Source organism: Rhipicephalus microplus, chromosome X (genome assembly GCF_043290135.1).
Source record: "Rhipicephalus microplus isolate Deutch F79 chromosome X, USDA_Rmic, whole genome shotgun sequence".
Classification (NCBI taxonomy): Eukaryota; Metazoa; Arthropoda; class Arachnida; order Ixodida; family Ixodidae; genus Rhipicephalus; species Rhipicephalus microplus.
In genome coordinates this window covers 441,122,057-441,141,292 of record NC_134710.1, presented here as the reverse complement: position 1 = coordinate 441,141,292, position 19,236 = coordinate 441,122,057, and the positions used below count along the sequence as shown (strand labels likewise).

Below are 19,236 nucleotides of genomic sequence, written 5' to 3'. Positions count from 1 at the left end.
TAGTATCAATATGGACCAGATTTCGGGGAAACCCCCAAGGTGGAGTAAGATTCTGCAAAGGAAAGTTTGACATCCACATTTAGGTGGATGTCAAACTTTCCTTTGCAGTATCAATATGTATACCTAAAGCGTTTCACTGAGGGGGTAGTTCCCATAGTTGCCCTAAACAAAAAAGGCCAGTTTGTTTGCCCAGCCTCTACATCAACCGGTCACAGCTGTTGCAGCAGTCTTGATGAAATTGCTTTGCTGTGTAGGTAACCATACTTCACATTTTCACAGTAAACTTTTTGTGCACATTACGCATTCTCTCACATTTGGTTTATTTACAGTCTATGGATATTACAAGCACGCTATGAATACATCTTGAAATGACCACCCGAAAAAATGTACTAACATGCTTTCACATACAACAGGTGCTATATTAAAATGTCAAAAGGAAAGTATAAAAGTAAGCACGTCCGTAGCAAGTACAGAAAAAATGCAACTTTACAAACAGCTTTATACACATAGATTGAAAGCAGAAGCCTAAAAACATACTTTCACACACTCTTTGAATTGAGAGTATCACCAACACAAAAAATTACGGCTGGATTTATACACATACACAGTCGTTGCCAATGTCACAATTGCATGACTATAATGAAGTCTAGTATAAAACATACCCTATTAATCTTAAAAGCTCTAAACATTCTAAAAATTATTTACAAAGATGTCCGAACACTGTGTTTAGGCCAAAGTTATGAATGGTAAAATAAATTGAGTTTTGCAACAATTGCAATTTTTTTAAAAAGAATGAAAAAAAAAATCACCGAGTGGTCCATCTCTACCGTCTCCCCCGATCCTTTCCTAGCAGTCAAAGCTTCAGTCAATGGCAGAGTGACAGCACACTATAGGCGTCTTCTTTTCAGAAGAGGCTTCAGAGATGAGCATCCTTTTGTCGGCGAGCCCCGAATGTGAAGGCCAGAACTCTGTGGCACAGATTCAGCCAGCTTACGGAAGGTGGCTTGCAATAATCCCCTAGCCTCCACCAGTGTTTGAACGTCATGGCAGCAGTAAAGGAGGGAACTGCACTTTTCCAATTCCTCGTTTATACTTTTTTGTAGCTCCGACACTGAGGGGGCTGCTGTCCCAGGAAGCATAGCAACCCCAGGCTGTAAAGGCACTTCACAAAAGCTGGTCTCATTGACAAAGGGAATGTCTGACTCTGATGCTGCTGTACCAAGATCCTGTGAAGACACTTCAGAAGGGCTGGGCTGATTGACAAGGGGAATCTCGGAACTTGTTTCGGATTCTGGACAGCTTTCAAGAGTAATTTGCGGTCGATTGAGGTAACTCTGCGGAAGAGAGGAAAAGCCCCACCTGTCGCTGTACTTAAAAACAACACAAAAGTGCTTGCATGGGTACTTGTACTTCCTGAAATCAGGGCAGGTACACGATGGCTTGGTGAAGTCGACAGTGTACAAATCATCATCACTTCTTTCAGAATGAACCGTAAACACACCTTCAATGGGGAGCTCTTCCATGTCTGTGGGGGTGTATTCCTCTGTGTTAACAAGCCGTCTCAGCATATGCTTAACGAACCCATGAGGCCGGTTGTGCAGGTATGCAGGAGCATTTTCACTGTACTGTCTGTACACTGATGACTGCCTCCGTGCCGGCTCATGGAATTTCGCTTCTTTGTCGGGAAGGTAGCCATGAACGACAGTCATGATCAGGGATGTTAACGACCGTTTCCCGCTGGAAGTTTTCACGTACTCTGCCTTCAACACGCGGTTGTGGGCCTCAATGCCGTTATTTGTGGTCAACACAACGTCAAACTCCAGCCTGTAAGACATGACCCACAGCTCCTTTACTGACAGCCACACTTCTTCAAGGTAACTGCGGAATCTTTCATTTTTCCAATACTCAGAGTCAACAAGGACTTCAACCGTCTTGTCAAAGTTATGCTGATTTGAAGCACTGGCTACGTGTTTCATGAGTCTCAGGGCTTCATCTAGATCGGATATGTTGTTTTCCTTTCTGCGCAGCCACCTCTGCCATGCCTGTAGTCTATGGAAGTCACAGATGGAGATTTGACTCTCTGGAAACACTTGCTTGATGGCACTTATTTCTGCCTTGCTATAATCCACCATCTAGTATTGTGGGGACCAGTTGTCACACCACTGCTTGAAAACGTCTAAAGCCTCAGCGATACAGTGGGTCGTCTCGAACTGTATGATAAACACACCAGCTGGTGTGTATCCCGACGGTGTTTTCACGACAAGCAAGAAAAGTGGTAGAGCATAGTCACTCGTCTTGTGCGTTGCGTCCAGGCAAACTACTGAGCCTCCGTACTTTTTAAGCATGCTCCTCATGAATTTTGTTTGGAAGCAAAACAGCAACGTGTCTTCACACTCGCTGGCAACGCCCTCTTCCACGTTGTCCGAGTCGCTGCTACCTACGAAGCTTCGTGCTGCATACGGCCGATAGACAACGGAGGATTCGTGTTGCTCACCCCTGATCTTTTCAATTAAAATTCTAGCATTCTCTTGATCAACTGTGCTGAAGCGGTCTTTCTTAAGCACAGCTTGGATCTGGTTGCTGATGTCACGATGTGTTGGGAAAAAGGCCCTGCAGCTGCTATCAGGCTTCTCCTTGTTCGCAAAAAGTACATCGTGCACATAATAGTGAAGGCACTTTTTCACATCTGATACAGAAGTAATGCCTTCTCTTGCCAACATCTGAATACACTCAGCAACGCTCTTGTCCATGTTTTGGCTGAAAGCTTCCATGTCCTCGAAACCATGGTTTTGATGGGAACTGCAGTCGGCAATCCTAACATATACCCGCGTCTCTTTGCCCACAGTCTGCTGCTCTGCGTCAAGTGCCTCCTGCAGCTCCTTGGCCTTGTCGGCTTTCAGACGACCCTCTCTTGTCTGGCCGCATGGCTGGGGCACATCCACCTAGAAAACAGGCACTGTTAAGTACACAGATCATATTTTATGGTTTCAAACAGTGCGACAAGATGAGGGCGAAGTCAAGATGAGACATAAGACAGCGCTGAACTAATAGCTGGAAGTATATTTCCACTATTGCCAGTATGTATACATGTGGGAAATAGCAAAATAAGAGCGCGAAGCACAAAACACATACAGTCTTGGCTTAGATGCCGAGACTGTATGCGTTGTGCTCGTTTTATCTTTCACACTCTGTTTATCTTGCTATTTCCCACGTGTATACATACTGGCAATGGTGGAAATATAGAGTGCTGTCTTCTGTCTCATCTTGACTTTGCCCTCATCTTGTTGCGCTGCTTGAAACCATAATAATCTTCAACCAACTGTGTTGTGTCGGATTGCACAATCATAAATGACACGATAAAGGTCCCCAGAAGTTAATCTGGAATAATTTTTTACTTGTCATTGTACATTTCATACCTGGAAATCTGGGTACAACTCAATCCACTTCAAATTTATTGTTGCTGCGCACCCCTTCTTCTTTGTGCCCTGGAGGTTCACCCGCTTCTTCTCGTACACCTCCTTCTGCCAGTCAGTGGTACTTGAACTCTGTAAATGAAGTTAACATTTATTTCTCCTGTAAACTTGTAGTAACTTAAAGTAAATCTTCTTTACACTGCCTACACACAATCTTTGAACTGGAAGACTGCTGGATATGTGCATGAGATTGAAACTTTTGGAAGTACATCACCATGCAACATACCTGTTCTTTTTTTTTTTTTCTCCTGAGTTTTCTTGTAGTACTCCGTTCCAAATATGCACACTTTGACGGTTTCCTTCACAACTCGGAACGGCACATTGTCCAGAGAGATTCGAGATCCGCAGTGGATCATGGAGAAGACGACATTGGCTGAAAATAAACAATAAAGATGATTTAATGAAGGCACCTAGTTTTATGCATGGCAGAGGGCAATATCAAATCTTGTTTTAGTTTTTGTGTAATGGCAGCAAAAAAACTTTAAGATGCGCTGCCTCTGGCAAGAAATTCTGGCTTTTGTCAACCAGAATAATAAATATAATAATTATTATTATTAATAATTGCCCAGACTTTTTATGAATTTTTTAAGTTACAACTTACAAGCAGCACCAACACGTTACAGTTTGGTTGGGCCTTGGGATTTTAATATAATTGGGCAAAAAAATCTCAAGCATTTCCCCGAGGGTGAACATGGTTAAGTGCGAATGCACGGGGTGATGCTATGAGGGGTATTTTTTAATTCGCACTATTATATTTATTAATCACACTATGGTGCCTTTATGGTGTAATGGTTCCTGGGAATCGCAATTTGATCACACGGGGGAGTTTACGTTAACTCACTGGCGAATGCCAACGGATTTTAACTTTACTCCCCCTCATAGCATCACCCCGTGCATTCGCACTTAACCATGTTCACCCTCGGGAAAATGCTTGGGAGTTTTATTACTGATGATGATGATTATACTGTAATTAATGAATTTAAGTGTTGTTTGTGATGAAGCATTTGTACACAGATAAATTATATACGAAGTATTATTTATTTACACTTCACGACGCGTCCGGACGAGCAAAGTCCAGGGCTCGCACCCTCTCCCGCGCGGCACGTTCACTGGCTGGAACGGCTTCGGGAACGTCCACTCGCCGTTGACGATTGCGAGCGGCGCCTTGACGCCGGCCTTCATCGCCCTTCTCCGCCTGACGCTTGCGTTGTCGTTCCGCTTCTTGGGCCGCGTTCGCGGCTCGATGCTGACGCCTCATCTCGGCCTCGCGAGCGCGCAGTTCACCATCCGCTGCACGCTTCGCCCACTTGTCCTCGGCCTCGCGAGCGCGAAGTTCAGCATCCTCTGCACGCTTCGCCCGCTTGTCCTCGGCCTCGCGAGCGTGCAGTTCGGCATCCGCTGCACGCTTCGCCCGCTTGCACTCGGCCTCGCGAGCACGCAGTTCGGCATCCGCTGCACGCTTCGCCCGCTTACGTTCGGTCTCACGATCCCTTCGCAGCGCCGCCTTGTCTTCCAACGTCGGCGAAACCACAGCAGTACCGTCACCTCCAACGACGGGTGCAGTGCTGGCATTCGGTTGTACTGCATTCGTTGTTGATGGTAGCGTTGCCTCCGGGACATCCATCGCACGACCCGCTCTCGACGGGAAACTGAGAGAGAAGGCGGGCACGCGAGAGAGAGGGGTGCGCGCGCAGCTGCAGCGAGCGAGGAGAGCGGAGGAGCGAGCGAAGGGGGAGGGGGACGCGCGCAGCGGCATTAAAGGTATAAGGCGCGTTACTGACACCGATATCAGCGTCGCGTCCGTGGCTTATTCGGTAGAGCGTCGCGCTGCGGCCCGCCAAGTCCTCTTTCTTTTACAGATAGAGAGAAGACTGCGGACGCCGCCGACGGCGGTGGATAGTTTGGGGTCGCTTATAAAGTGTATTCACACTTAAAAATCTCGACCCTGTCCTTTCAGCTTCTCATATACAGCGTTCAACATCAGGCCCGCCTTGCTCTAGACGTCTAATTCACACTTCCTGGAGGACCACGGATGGCACGCACGACCGTGTCACAATTAGCTTGCTAGCGCGGTGCTAATCATGACTAAAACCGAAAAAATACAGTTCAGTTACAACTGAATTATTTGGGGCGCTAAGCAACGGGGACCAAAGAAACACGCAGACACAGACAAGGCGCCAATTACAGCTCCAATAACGTTTATAGAATCTCTGAACATCGGGTCATGTCCCGGTAATCCGAACAATACTTCACTCACACCGAAAAATCGGTTCCAGGGGAACTGTGAACCGGTAATGAAAACAATGATACCTAACCCTAACTTCAAAAAGGCGAAAACCAATAACCGCAACTGAGAAGAAGCCTGTCCTGCCCTGTCCCTAGCTGGTTTAAATTACTACTGCGTGTTTCAATGCTAGATCTACGCGCAGATCAATACATTAAGAAGCAATCGAGACATCCTCACATTTAGACGACTTGCTCAGGTCTCTTGATGTCCGCAAAGCATACCTCTCGTTGACGGCAGCCAGGGACCTCTCAAAAAGCTTTAGCTCTTCGTCTGACTTCAGGTAGCCATGAGAGTAGCCGCCGTCATGACGTAATCCTTGGAGGTACTTTTCGATTACTTTCTGTCGGTCAGGAGGCTCGCTCATCGTTGCGTTCCGATTTTCCGGCCACTTAACAAAACAGTGCACGCTTCCCGCACACGTGGAATGCACGCCACCACAGCGACCGCATCGACCGCGTACCGCGCCGTCAAACGGAGAGAGAGAGAGAGAGACAGAGAAAAAAAAAATGGTGGCTACGTCATCGCGGCGAGGCCCCGCCTTGCACGGATTTGTTGTGAGAACAGTCGCACCCGAGGAAAAGTGTCAAGGCGGCTTCCGGGTTTGTCGTTGAACCAGCGCGAAGTTCCAGCTGCGTATTTATTTGCGGCAAGCAGTCTTCCTTGCGATAAATCTACTCTTCAGTGACGACAGTGATGAACACAAATGTTCACAGGTTCATAGTGCAGCTCGTGTCAAGGACGGGTTAGCTCTTTTGCACCATTAATTTCGAAGCAGTGGTGGGAATACCACAGAACACCTACCAGTTTGGTAATACCGCTCTGTGTTAATGTACCACAATTCGAAAACGTTCTCGCTGCGCAAGTTGCTCAGTTTGTACAGCAGCCTGATGAGATTATTGTAAAGGCTAATACAGATCTTGACAATAAAAAAAAACTTTCATTGTTTACCGTACTTCCGCCGTACGTGTTGCGTATTTCTTTTGTTCGGATGCATGTAATCATGATGTACATTTATTGTGTGTGTAATTCAAACACGTTGCTGGTTTTAGGATCACGTGTCGCTCTTCTGCTGTGCCCGATCTACAGCGGGAGCGTTTCAACCAGGTAAAATCGGCTGCGCTGACATTGAGTGACGGCGAGTCAGCTGCTCAGTGCTGCATAAAAAATTAGGGTGATACGTCACATTTTCCCCACTTTTCTAATTGTTATGCTATTTGAATAAATGAACCACTGAAAAAAAATTGCAGATTAGCGTTGGGGGGGAGGGGGGAATGTTTTTCACCTTTGCCCAGGAATGAACTCTTCATTGGTTAGCCAGCACTCATGTCTCCGGCACTTGACATGCTGGTAATAAAATAAAAAGACGCAATTACTAAATATCCTAATTTCGGTGCTGCAGTGTAAGAAAATTATTCTTTTTGTTTCTTTCATATTTTCAGTCTTAGTATAATACGTACTAGTCTGTAGACGCAAGATGGCAGGAAATAAACAAAGATGTCAGGAAATAAACGAAGAAGAGCCATCATTGCTTCAGTAACTCAGTCAAATGATTGCTCTTAAGAATACAAGACAATGGGTGAATTGAAAATCTACCAAAATACTGACAAAAATGAGCTATTATTAACATGGATTATACAAGGCAGTACCAATTTTATTATTTTTTAAAAATCTGAAGTGTCATGTTATGAAACCAAAAAACACAGAAGTTGTGAGGAAGACAAGCTTAAAGAGGTGAAACATTTGTGAACACGGGTTGTCGCTAAAGCCATCGTCTCAACATGCAGACTTCTTCAAGGCTGCAACTGCCGACCTATCTGAATTGTGTAGGGCATATTTATCAAGATGAAGGGAATGTGGGATACAGTGGTACTAACAATCAGCAAATGACCACAAAACATTTCACATATGTTGTACCAACAAGGCCAAAATTCATTCCTTGCCTACCTTAGTGCATTTTGTATATTCTTCATACCCTCTCCTCCAATCTAAACAAAGCAGGGAAGGCCACATACGAAAACGGGGAGATGAAAACGAGAAGTCGGCATGCTGAGTTGGGTGAGTTAAAAGGCAATCCCCCGTAATGGGTTGCACCAGGATAAAAGGGGCAATCAATCAAAAGCCCTTGAAACAGAAAGAAATGAGGGGCAGGAGGGAGCAAGTGTTTTGCATGGATGGGTAGAAAAGGAGAAGACATTTTGCTGAATTATCTTTGCCTCGAGGAAGCACCACCTGACAATGGGGATAATTAGCCTTAAAATTTCTTGAAGAATGGCTTACTTTTTATAGGTTTTCGTTGTGTATGTGCCATGTCAAATTGGTTCAAGTGCACCCTTCGAAACATTTATACTTGTTGGCTGGAATGTATTAAACTTGTGAATAAGGTGTGGCAATTTTTTTTTTCGAAAAGCTGGTTACTGTATTTAAGATTTAGGATTGTTGAAGATATGTCCTGCCACTACGAATTGCTGCACCATTGCTTCCAGTCATTTGCCATGCTTTCTTGATGCCTATTTATTGAAACATTAACAGGTTGTCCTGTTTGTTCAGTAGAGTTGAGAGCTAGACTAGTTGGTGAAATATCATTTTAACATGTGGCCTAGTAGAGCAACTTCGACGGGGACACAGAGGACAAGAAAAGCGAGTGTCGTGTTTTCTTGTACTCTGTTACCCTGTCGAAGTTGTGCTACTACACCATGTTAAATGTTGTCCTGTTTGTGACAATATGTATATTTAATCATGTGGATAATGTTTGAACTAGTGCAGGTAAAACTAGATTTCATACTATGCATAAATCACCTTTAGTGCTTTTAATTCTAACATAATCTTGAAGGTGTTTGCAGGTCCTAAATCTTAGACGACAACTAGGTATTATGTGTACCAAAAAGAATGCGGGTTTACTTTTGCATGCACTAACATGTCGAGGAACATTTTCCGAAGCGGCTCGTTGCTAGTTAATGTTGCGTATTACTTGCGAAAGATATTATTTCAATTTGGAAATGCATTTCGGTATTTGATTGCAAAGGCTACTGGCTGGTTAGGCTGTGCTATGGGACATGTTCAGCTAGTGATGATTTCCTCATTTTCAAGCTTTTGGATTTTTTTCAGTGTTGTGCAGGTCATTTCGCCAAATGTCTTCTTTGGCCTGCTTGACTGGTGAGCATAGTGATCGTTGTCTCTACAGACGCTTCTTAAATTCTTTGCCTGTCAAATGAATACTTCTTCTTTGCCGTGTCATAGATGATGGCTTGTGTAGTCTATGTATTATAGTTGGCTATTCGTTTGCATTATGTAGAGCATAACCTTTGATTTCTCAGCGAAAGAAAGAACTCCAAGACAGCCCCATTAAGATGCACATCTCAAGAATTCACCACTGAAGATTAAATTGGGCCAAGCATGTTAGCAGCAAGAACAACACTGTAAACCAAACAAAGATCTTTTTTTTTTCTTCTTTTTGCCCGGTTCGACTAGGTGTGGAGTCTGCTTTTCCTGCACATATTTCCTCCTCAAAATTTCACTTGGCTCTGCCCTGTTCATTTTTCTTTTCTGATTGGCATTGCCTGCTATATGTTTATGGTGTGGGTAAAGGATTTGTATTTTTTTCATACCCTGCATTAAAGAATGTTTCAATAGATGCCGTCATATCTAGGAAGTTAATTTTGCTGAAAGGGTGGTGCATGGTAAATTTACTGCTATGGTGAAACTTCTTACAATTGCCAATTAATGCAATTGTCATGAATGCATGTCAGAAAGGAGGCTAGCAACAGAGATATTGAATCTATTCTTCAAAATCATTCTACTTTCACTATTATCAGTGTTACCTCAAGACAACTTATCCACTGAAAGATAAAAAAACAACATTTAAACCAAGAAAAAAGTATGTGTTAGTCTCTATTTATGATAGAGTTGTAAAGAACAAGTGGAATAAATGTCATGTTTTGCCACTATTGAACCCACGTGGTTGAAACTGTGGAAGGAAACTGTGGAGGGATTTATAGGCCTCTGCTGCTGTAGTCTCGAGCAGTTTGATTCCCTTCACTGCAGCAATGCGACATGGGTGAAATCACATTGTACGATCTCCGTACTCCCAACACCACTTTGCTGTGCAGCTTCGCACTTGATTCACAAGCTTCTTGTGTGTATTTTACAAAAGCATTTCAGGGATACTGAACAGAAACAGTGACCTTGTTTAGATTGACAAACTGCACTCTGAGTACTCTAATGCCAATGCCATATGTTTCACTATCCCAAGTTTATTATTAGTGGAGAAAATTAAGGCTGAAGTTTCACTATTGAAAGTTGTGCCGAAATGTCCATGTGTGGCGTCAAATGTTTTAAAATGTATTATTCACAATTTTGCGATTGGCTCGGTCATATTTTCTGAAACTTCATATGCTAGGCCTATGACACCCACAGATGACAATGTCCTTTATTTTTATCGATTATAAGCTATGTAGAACTCAGTAAATGCCATCAAAATTAATGATGTCATGATGTTTGATGAGACAGTTTATTTGCACGGTTTCGCACTTGCCAAGCGTCGTGTCGTGGTAAGAGTGGTGATGTGAAATCATACTTCAATAGTATGCGAAAAATTATTTCGCTCTTTAGTGTCCTTTCAACACCCAAAAAAAATTAATACAAACGATGTAGAGTAGCTGACCAGCTCATTCACCTGGCCGAAAGAGAACTGAAAGTCAGTGTAGTTGTATTGTTAGGTGTATCACATCTCAATACATATAATCCTAGGAGGATGAAGGATAAGAAGCGTGACACAGAGGACAATTTATTGCAACAGACACACATTACATGCACATTTAAACGAGCCCGTTTACTGCTTTTCTCAAACAAGCAAAAAAAAAATGCAGTCTCACAAGTCTGCAGCACTGTGGTATATTGTGAGGCAACGTTCATATGCCCGAGCAGAGCACTATGAAGATGTCTTTAAACAATTTAACTGTTGTGCGCTCCGTTAAAAAAGGTTTGCAGTTACAATAACTGGGTCATTAGCCACTCATTGCAACAAAAGAAATGACATGTCTAGTTTTTGTGGCGGTACTCTTTTACCATTATTTACTAACTGAATTGGAACAACCAAAACAACCACTAAACAAAGCACATCGCCTTTTGAAGGCATCTATTGGCAAACAAAAGAATTAATTATGGCCGTTGGATAGGCGCTAATAAAAACAGAAGCAGGCACGCTTTCTTCAGCTGTAGGTTGATGGTACTGTAGCCAGTCGCTGCTGAGCGCAGTCCATGTGTTCACGTTTTCCCTTTCATAAAGGACAACAGTGTATAGCCATGCTGACCATCACTGGTAACGTGGGAAGTGTGTCCTCACAAGCTCAAAGGCTACACATGGCTGAAGATTGCCCTCACTTACACAACTTGTTTGATGGACATGCGAGTTTCACTGTGGTGCACTAAAACTTGAAACAGTGCAAACGTATTTAGTATGCTGTGTTTCTTCTCTTTGCGTAGGGGTACAAGCTTCCAGGTTTTTAGTACTTTAATGTGAGAGATGCACACTGGCCCAAGCACTACCTCCAACTTCATACTAGTAAAATCCCAAGAAATCACCCCTTCGACGCTGAAAAATGATCAGGAAGGGGGCCCTTGCTGGGTCTTGGACACTAATTCAATATAAAGTGCCTTTAAGAAAAATGCACACCTGTGTTTCTAATGAAATGCTGTATTGAATACACACGCATTTACTGTTTTACAAACCGGAGGAGAATCCTTGTGTGAAATTTCAGGTGCGATGACAAGGCGGGAAAGATATTCTACAAATGTTCAGACAATTTGTGACAACTCAGAATGCAGCCCCAAGGCATCACATTGTAAAAATGTTAAAAAAACCTAGCGCATATATAAGGACTCTCAGAGCTTTGCTTCCAAAGAACTGCTGCTGTAGAATTCCGTAGTGGAGAACAGGTTGAAAAATAATTGCGGGAGGGGAGGGAGTGCTTGCTCTGTATTTTACAGTGCCCACTCGCGATTGAAGTTGGAATGGAGGCACTAGCATGTGCTTTTTTCATACCATTGCCAGGGCTGCACAAGAGGCCCATTGAATGTGACTACCCGTACAACCAAGGAATGCTTGCCACCAATTAAGCTGTTCTATCTGCGAGTGTTCTCTTCACACTATTTTAACTGTGCGATACTTTGCAGTAAATATTCACACCTATTTTCACATTGTGTTTCAACCAATTTTGCTTAAATATCTGCTGTCCGAACAAAGTGAACACTTATTATAGTTTCTTATGAGAGTTTATATGCTTTGAATTGCAACCCGAGTCATGCAGTGAAGTTCATGCATGTACAGCTTACTCACCGCCACCTTTATTTAGGAGTGTAAAGATAGGCTGCTGCTTGAATTGTACAGGAAAATAAAGGAGGAGGTGGGGTAATTTGCCATGTCTGTTACAGGTAGGTGTACTTGCTGCCAAGGACCTCAAAGGAGGATAAGTGACAGTAGTGGAAATGAATCTGCACTCCAGCCAAGTGATTGATTGATTTGTGGGGTTTAACGTCCCAAAACCACCATTTGATTATGAGAGACGCCGTAGTGGAGGACTCCGGAAATTTTGACCACCTGGGGTTCTTTAACGTGCACCCAAATCTGGGTACACGGGCCTACAACATTTCCGCCTCCATCGGAAATGCAGCCGCCGCAGCCGGGAATCGAACCCGCGACCTGCGGGTCAGCAGCCGAGTACCTTAGCCACTAGACCACCGGGGCGGGGCCACTCCAGCCAAGTGCACAACGAGCTAAGTCAGAAACATTATTGAAACGAACCATAAAATAAGCATTTTAAAACTGTTAATAAAGCATTGTCTTGGCTTCATTATCCAACATGTGGTCATTTTCATAATTTCCTTGTTTTTCCTGCATCGAAAATCTCAAGCTGAGCATTCTGTTGTTATTACTAGCACATATGTTTGCAGGTGCTTATTTTGCTGCAATCTTGGATAGGATATTTAGTAAAAGTGCTCAGTGGCATTAATGTTTATCTGCTTCCTCGTTTAGTTTTAAGATGCACTTTTTTCTAGATTTGCACTTGTCTCTAATTGCAGAGAATTCATATTGATCCTTGAGGTGTGTAGTAAACAACAAGAAACTTTTTTAGACAAGGTTACGTTATCATTTTCGGTGATATGTGGGGTTTAATATTCCAAACCACCATATGATTATGACAGACGTCTACCTTTACATTTTCTTGTCAGTAACTTTTATTAAACATTTCTATTTGTCCTGAAACATTGTTTCTTTGACAGTATAGCTGCATGACTGCTGCACAATTATATAGAATTAGTTTGCCTAATGAAGAGATCTAGAAATTTTGTTGATTTGCAAAAGGTGTGTGTATGGGCCAACTTGAACACATAACCAACGGTTTCAAACATCCTCCCATGCAGTAAATGTTCCCTGGTGAACTTGTCTACTGGTTTGAACAAATGTGAAAAAAAAAAGGTCATCGCAATAGAGAAGGCCTTGAAAAATCACACTGCTAAATAATGCCATAAATTCTATGATAAACCACACATTCACATGAAAAAAACTGGGAGCAGAATTTCGCAAGCACTGTACATCTATGCTGATTTAGAGAAAAATTAATAAAATTAAGTTCAACGGTTTCATGTCGCAAAACTAAAATCTGGTTATGAGATGCACTGTTTTAAGTTAAAGCTTAATTATTTTGACCTCGTAATCTCCCCGAGTGCACGGAACTAGGGCACTAGTACTTATTACAACTATTATAATGAGACTCCTGAGGTTCAGAATCAATCCTGTGATCTCGTGCAGAACTGCACACAGTAGCAGATCCAGAAGGGGGGCACCAGAGGCGATCGCCCCCCCCCCCCCTTCAAAGCCTGCCAGTACCCCCTCCCCCTCTCTTCAGTGCTTGCCGTCCACCTGTTATCACCAATTAGGACAAATGACTGGGATTTCTTTAAGCACATATTAATAGCATTTATGCTATGATAGAATTTTTAAGCTAGTAAAAAAATAAAAAATAATGATTATGCCCCTCTCTCCGGTGTTACTTTAAGCAACCCCCCTCCCCATAAAATGATTGGCTGGATCCACCCCTGACTGTACAATACGATTTCCCTTTACCTTAGGGTCAGATTAAAGATACAGACTTTCTTTCTTTTAATGCACTAATTCATACTTAAGTAAAGACAGCCACAATTACACTGATGATTTTTAAAGCTACATGTGTAGACCAAAAAAGTGTACACGCGACCGATGGTATAGCGCCCTGTACAAACAAACAGTATTGCTCATATACTCTACAGCAGAATGCTGAATAAAGTCACTGCCTTGAACAACAGCTTAAAAAGAAACCTCTTTGTGTTGAAGGGGAGATGTGACATAATAATCTCTTTTTTAGCATCTAGCATCAAATACTATGCTAAGTCAGAGTGAAATATGACAAAGACAGGCAATAATAATACGACACTTCCGGTTTCTTCAAATGTCTCTAATGAAATGCAGAGGCATAAAGAAGAGGATAAATATGGTGCTACTAAATGTACATGCAACAAAGTGGAACCTCAATACTAATTACTTAAATTCAATTAGTTCTATGACTATGGATATCACCAGCAATGCTTTTACTGAATGATATTACCCTCTTCATGAGATACAATAAAACACCACATTTTAATTATACATGTTTTCTGTTTACTAAGTTGAGGCACTTGTTATTAGATCATTTGTGATGTGTTTGACAATCTGTGCAAACGCATAGCAATTGAAACAGCACCTGTTAAATCAGAGCAAATTATCACCCACTGGTAAGAATCACCGAGCTCGAGACTTCATTGGCGACAGAGCAAGATAAAACGATGGCTATGGGAGAAAGGCTGAAGTCCACCTAGGAAGCACTGGCCAAGGTGAACAGAGGAGCGGCCTATGGAGAGAACAGTAGGGAACCAGCAACCATAACAGCGGAGAAGAAAGAGCAAGCGAGTTTGGAAAAAACAGGTTCAGCCAGTTCAATTGTCGCAAGGCCCAGCTTCAGCGAAGTAGTGATGGGGCGGGGAGGGTACAAAGCAGCCGGCGTCACAGGTGCAAGTAACCCCCAGGTGCAGGACGATCCAGCTGAAAAGTCACAGCATGTGATAATCGCCGGGGACTCGAATTTAAATCGATGCACAAAAGCCATCAAAAAGAGGATAAGAGGTGACAAGAGGGTTGCAGTAGGGGCGTTCCCAGGACGCAAGCTGGAAGCAGTCATGAGGCAAGCGAGCGCAAAACTCAAAACTACAGCTGATAGACGAAACCTCGTGATAACTTCAGGCAGTTTAAACGATGTCTTAAATGAAGATACATCAGGACTAGCAACCACACTGGCGAAAGGCGTCGATGACATGCGCACCACTTCTCCTCAGGTACAGAAAGTGATATGCACGATACCGGAGGTACCGGTGCGTGATAGCAACCTGCAAAGAGCGGTTGTCATTGCAAACGAAGAGATATGGCAGATGAGTCGAGAGAAAGGCTTTGAAGTGGTGGAAATAAACAGAGAGCTGCACAGGTGGGGTGGTTTTAAATGAGACAGAATTCACTTCGATGGGCGGCTAGGTCATGAGGTGGGTCGGTGACTTGCAGGACGCGCAGTAGCTTTTTTAGGGGGCAAGCGGGCCCTTCGGGGTGCAGGATAGCTAGTAACAAGGAAAAAAACCAGGGAGACTCTTTGACAGGTGGTATAGACAGATACGATTCCAAAGTGGCACTAGTATCTAAGATAGGTAGAGTCCGGGGCAGAAAAAGACGTAGCCACGAGCGCTGAGCCAATCCAGACATAGGGTATATTAACATGCAGGGTGGTAGGAACAGGCTGAAGTGGGAAGAGATAGAAGAACACCTAAGGGAGGAGAGGCCGATGGTTTATGGTTTTGTAGAAACACATCTCAGGGACATGAAACAACCTCCTAACAATGCGGACTACGCGTGTGGAATATTGTAATAGAACAGAAGGCCGCAGAAAGGCGGGTGGTATTGGGGCATTCATTCATAAAAGTACCGACTGGCAAATGGTCAATCAGGAGTGCAAGAAACATTTATGGCTAAAAGGGAAAGTGGCAGGGCAAATGACACTCCTTTGTTTCGTGTACTTGTGGACGGGAGCAAAGGCCAGAGAGGAAAACCAGGCAATGGTAGAGTGTATATCAAATGACATTCAGGAGTTAGGAGGAGAGTGCGGGATAATTTTACTAGGAGATATGAATGCGCACATAGAAGATATAGATGGGTATACCGACCCGACAGGCAAAATGATCATGGATATGTGTGAAAGGCTTGATTTGATCATTTGCAACTGGACCGAGAAGTGTGAAGGGCAAATAACATGGGAGGTAGCAAGGCTGCAGTCGACGATAGATTACGCACTGATGTCACATAGGATGTATGATAAGCTCAGGGGAATGCACATAGATGAAGGTGGCTCCAGAAGTCTGGGTAGTGATTACAAACGTTTCAGGCTAAGTTTTGGAAGAGCAGTGAAAGTGGGAAGGAGACAAGATGAGCAACTACAGGCAAATTTTTATTCAGAAAAGCAAATAGAAATAGCTACTAAACAAATTGAGAAAGTAATCACTGAAGATAATAAAACAGTGTGGACATACACGAATCTAATTGGACTGATTGAGCTAGAGCTTGCTAAGGCATGTGACAAGTCACCCAGGAACAGAAGACACAAACCGAAAAGTTGGCGGGATGAGGGAGTTAAGAGAGCCATAGCAAAACGTCAGGAAGCCTCTAGGAAACACAGACATGCTAAGCAGCGGGGTGAATCGACAGATGATGTTGAAAGAAAATGGGAAAACTTTCTAAGCTGTAGAAGGGATGCATCCATTCTGATCAATGAAAAGATTAAAAGAAAGCGAGCTCAGTGGCTCGCAGAAGTACATAAAAAAGCTTGGCAGCTGCGAAGTTTTGGAACCATCTAAACTCACTAAGAAATGAGACGAGCCTAAAGCAGAGGCTTATAACTACAGCTCAAGATGCTAGGCTAGAAGGGGACAAAGCTATTGAATATATAAGAACAAGGATGACAGAAAATTTTCAACAAAGAAGTGCTTTATGCACCACAATAGACAAGAATGAATCAAGTGGCGCAATGGCTTCATTTTCACAACAAGAGTGGGAAAGGGCTGAGAAAAGGATTCCTAGTAGTACATCAACAGGCCCAGATGGCATTCCAATTACGCTAATACAGACATTAGGTCCGAAGTCTAAGCAGGCTTTGAGAGAGGCAGTTAGCAAAATAATAATCGATGGAGAAGTTCCCAATGGATGGAAACTTAGCAGGCTGAGCATGATCTATAAAGGGAAGGGGGACAAAGCTGACATAAACAACTACTTACCTATAACAGTGACATCAGTGGTCTAGAGGCTGGCGATGCAGATTATAAAGGAAAGACTGCAGGCATGGATAGAGGATGAGGGAGTGCTGGGGGAACTACAGAATGGGTTTCGGAAACACAGGAGGTTGGAAGACAATCTGTTCTCACTGACGCAGTGCATCGAAATAGCAGAAAAGGAACACAGGCCCCTGTGGCTAGCATTTTTGGATATCAAGGGAGCGTACGATAGCGTGGTTCAAGAGGAATTGTGGGGAATACTGGACATACTAGGCGTGGAAGATGTGGTCACTTATCTTTTAAAGGATATCTAGAAAGGTAACAAAGTAGTTATAAAGTGGGAAAAACAGGTATTCAAGCCTGCAGAGGTAAAACGGAGGCTTAGGCAGGGGTGTCCCCTGTCACGCTTATTATTCATGAGGTATCTACAAGGATTAGAGGCCGAATTCGAGGGAAGTGGACTGGGCTTCAACCTCTCTTTCGTCAAACAAGGAAAACTCATTGAACAGGCACTACCAGCATTGATGTACGCAGATGATATAGTGCTAATGGCCGACAACAAGGAAGATTTGCAGAGATTGGTGGACATCTGCGGTAATGAGGGAGATAGGTTAGATTTCAGATTCAGTAAGGAAAAATCAGCAGTCATGATTTTTTATGACAATGAAGGTAGTGAGCTTAGAATACAGGAGGTCATGCTAGAGATAACAGATAAATACAAATATCTGGGCGTATGGATAAGCAATGGGACCGAGTACCTGAGGGAACACGAAATATACGTGACGACTTAAGGTAACAGAAATGCAGTGGTAATGAAAAACAGGGCACTGTGGAATTACAGTAGGTATGATGTTGTGAGAGGCATATGGAAAGGGGTTATGGTTCCTGGTCTGATGTTCGGCAATGCGGTCTTGTGCATGAGATCAGAAGTTCAAGCAAGATTAAAAATTAAGCAACGTGGTATAGGTAAGCTTGCCTTAGGAGCTCACGGGAATACACCAAATCAGAGATCACAAGGTGATATGGAATGGACATCATTTGAGGACATGGAAGCTAGCAGCACCATAAAATTTGATAAGCAATTGAGAGAAATGGGGGAGGAGCGTTGGGCTAGGAAGGTATTCAGCTACTTGTACATGAAGAATGTCGATACAAAATGGAGGAAGCAAACCAGAAAATTGACTGGTAAATACTTGGAAAACAGCAGGTGGCCAAACCAAAAAGAACTATCGGTTAAGAAGAAAGTGAAGGAAATGAAGACTGACAAATGGAGAATGGGCATGATTAAGAAGTCCGCACTAGAGATCTATCGAACTTTTAAGCAGGAAATCGCCAAGGAAAGGATCTATGATAATACTTGGGGTAGTTCTCTGCTGTTTGAGGCCAGGACGGGAGTACTGCGAACCAAGACATATCGGGCCAAATACGAACGGGTAGACACGGTATGCAGTGCGTGTGGAGAGGAAGAAGAAACTGCCGAACACTTGATAATGTTCTGTAAAAGTCTTCACCCTATAGTTCAGGATGATGACGCAGAGTTTTTTCAAAGCACTGGGGTTTAGGGACAGGGAGGGCAAAACAGACTTTAAGCGGGTAGAATTATCTACAAAGAGGTTATCTGATTGGTGGCTAAAGTGCAGGCACGAGTGAAAATTAAACCCTTCACTGCAAAGTACGAATCCCCAACCTCACTATTTAAGGAAAAAAAAAAATAAACCTAGATTTTGATTCATTAAGTATTACGGCTTAGTGGCGCTAGCCACTGCCCGATCTAAAGGGTACAGCCATATCCATCCATGGAACGGTGCTGGAATGTAATGTCGCATGCGGGACCACAACTCCAGAAGTTTTAGTATAACCTCCTTGGTTCTACAGAACCTCCTCACAGAACACCTAATAGACCACCTTGGATAAAAACTAGCCACGCTCGGTTTTTTCGCCCTCTACGGCCATTGCTGGAACTTGGCCCTAACTTGGGAGAAATTTTTAGCAACAAGCGGTGACAATGAACGTCCCTTTGAGTACATAATGAAAAAAAACATAACGTCTTAGTTTTTTTTTAGTATTTGCTAATAGTTGACCAAACACTCGTCAAATTGC

At 43.2% G+C, this 19,236-nt stretch overlaps 1 protein-coding gene and 1 long non-coding RNA gene across 3 annotated transcripts; one reads left to right on the top strand and one right to left on the bottom strand.

Moving 5' to 3' along the window:
- Nucleotides 1–303: 303 nt before the first annotated feature.
- Nucleotides 304–19,086, bottom strand: LOC119160889 (uncharacterized). 2 transcript variants are annotated; one of them, XM_075880534.1, is made up of 5 exons: nt 17,140–19,086; nt 7,043–7,104; nt 3,700–3,846; nt 3,417–3,545; nt 304–2,942 (listed from the first exon to the last, which is right to left on the bottom strand). In XM_075880534.1, the coding sequence occupies exon 5, from the start codon at nt 2,769–2,771 to the stop codon at nt 2,133–2,135; it is 639 nt and encodes a 212-aa protein (XP_075736649.1). In that variant the 5' UTR covers nt 2,772–2,942; nt 3,417–3,545; nt 3,700–3,846; nt 7,043–7,104; nt 17,140–19,086; the 3' UTR covers nt 304–2,132. The 2 variants fall into 2 exon arrangements, with proteins under 2 accessions (XP_075736649.1, XP_037269057.1); XM_037413160.2 differs by lacking the exon at nt 7,043–7,104.
- LOC142776607 (uncharacterized) lies at nt 4,001–12,616 on the top strand. The gene is made up of 2 exons (XR_012887668.1): nt 4,001–8,913; nt 12,190–12,616. It is a non-coding gene; the product is annotated as an uncharacterized LOC142776607 (long non-coding RNA).
- Nucleotides 19,087–19,236: the final 150 nt, after the last annotated feature.

What these genes read in the sequence shown, in the direction of transcription:
- LOC119160889 (XM_075880534.1), bottom strand. Translation starts at nt 2,771, where the DNA reads ATGGAAGCTTTCAGCCAAAACATGGACAAGAGCGTTGCTGAGTGTATT.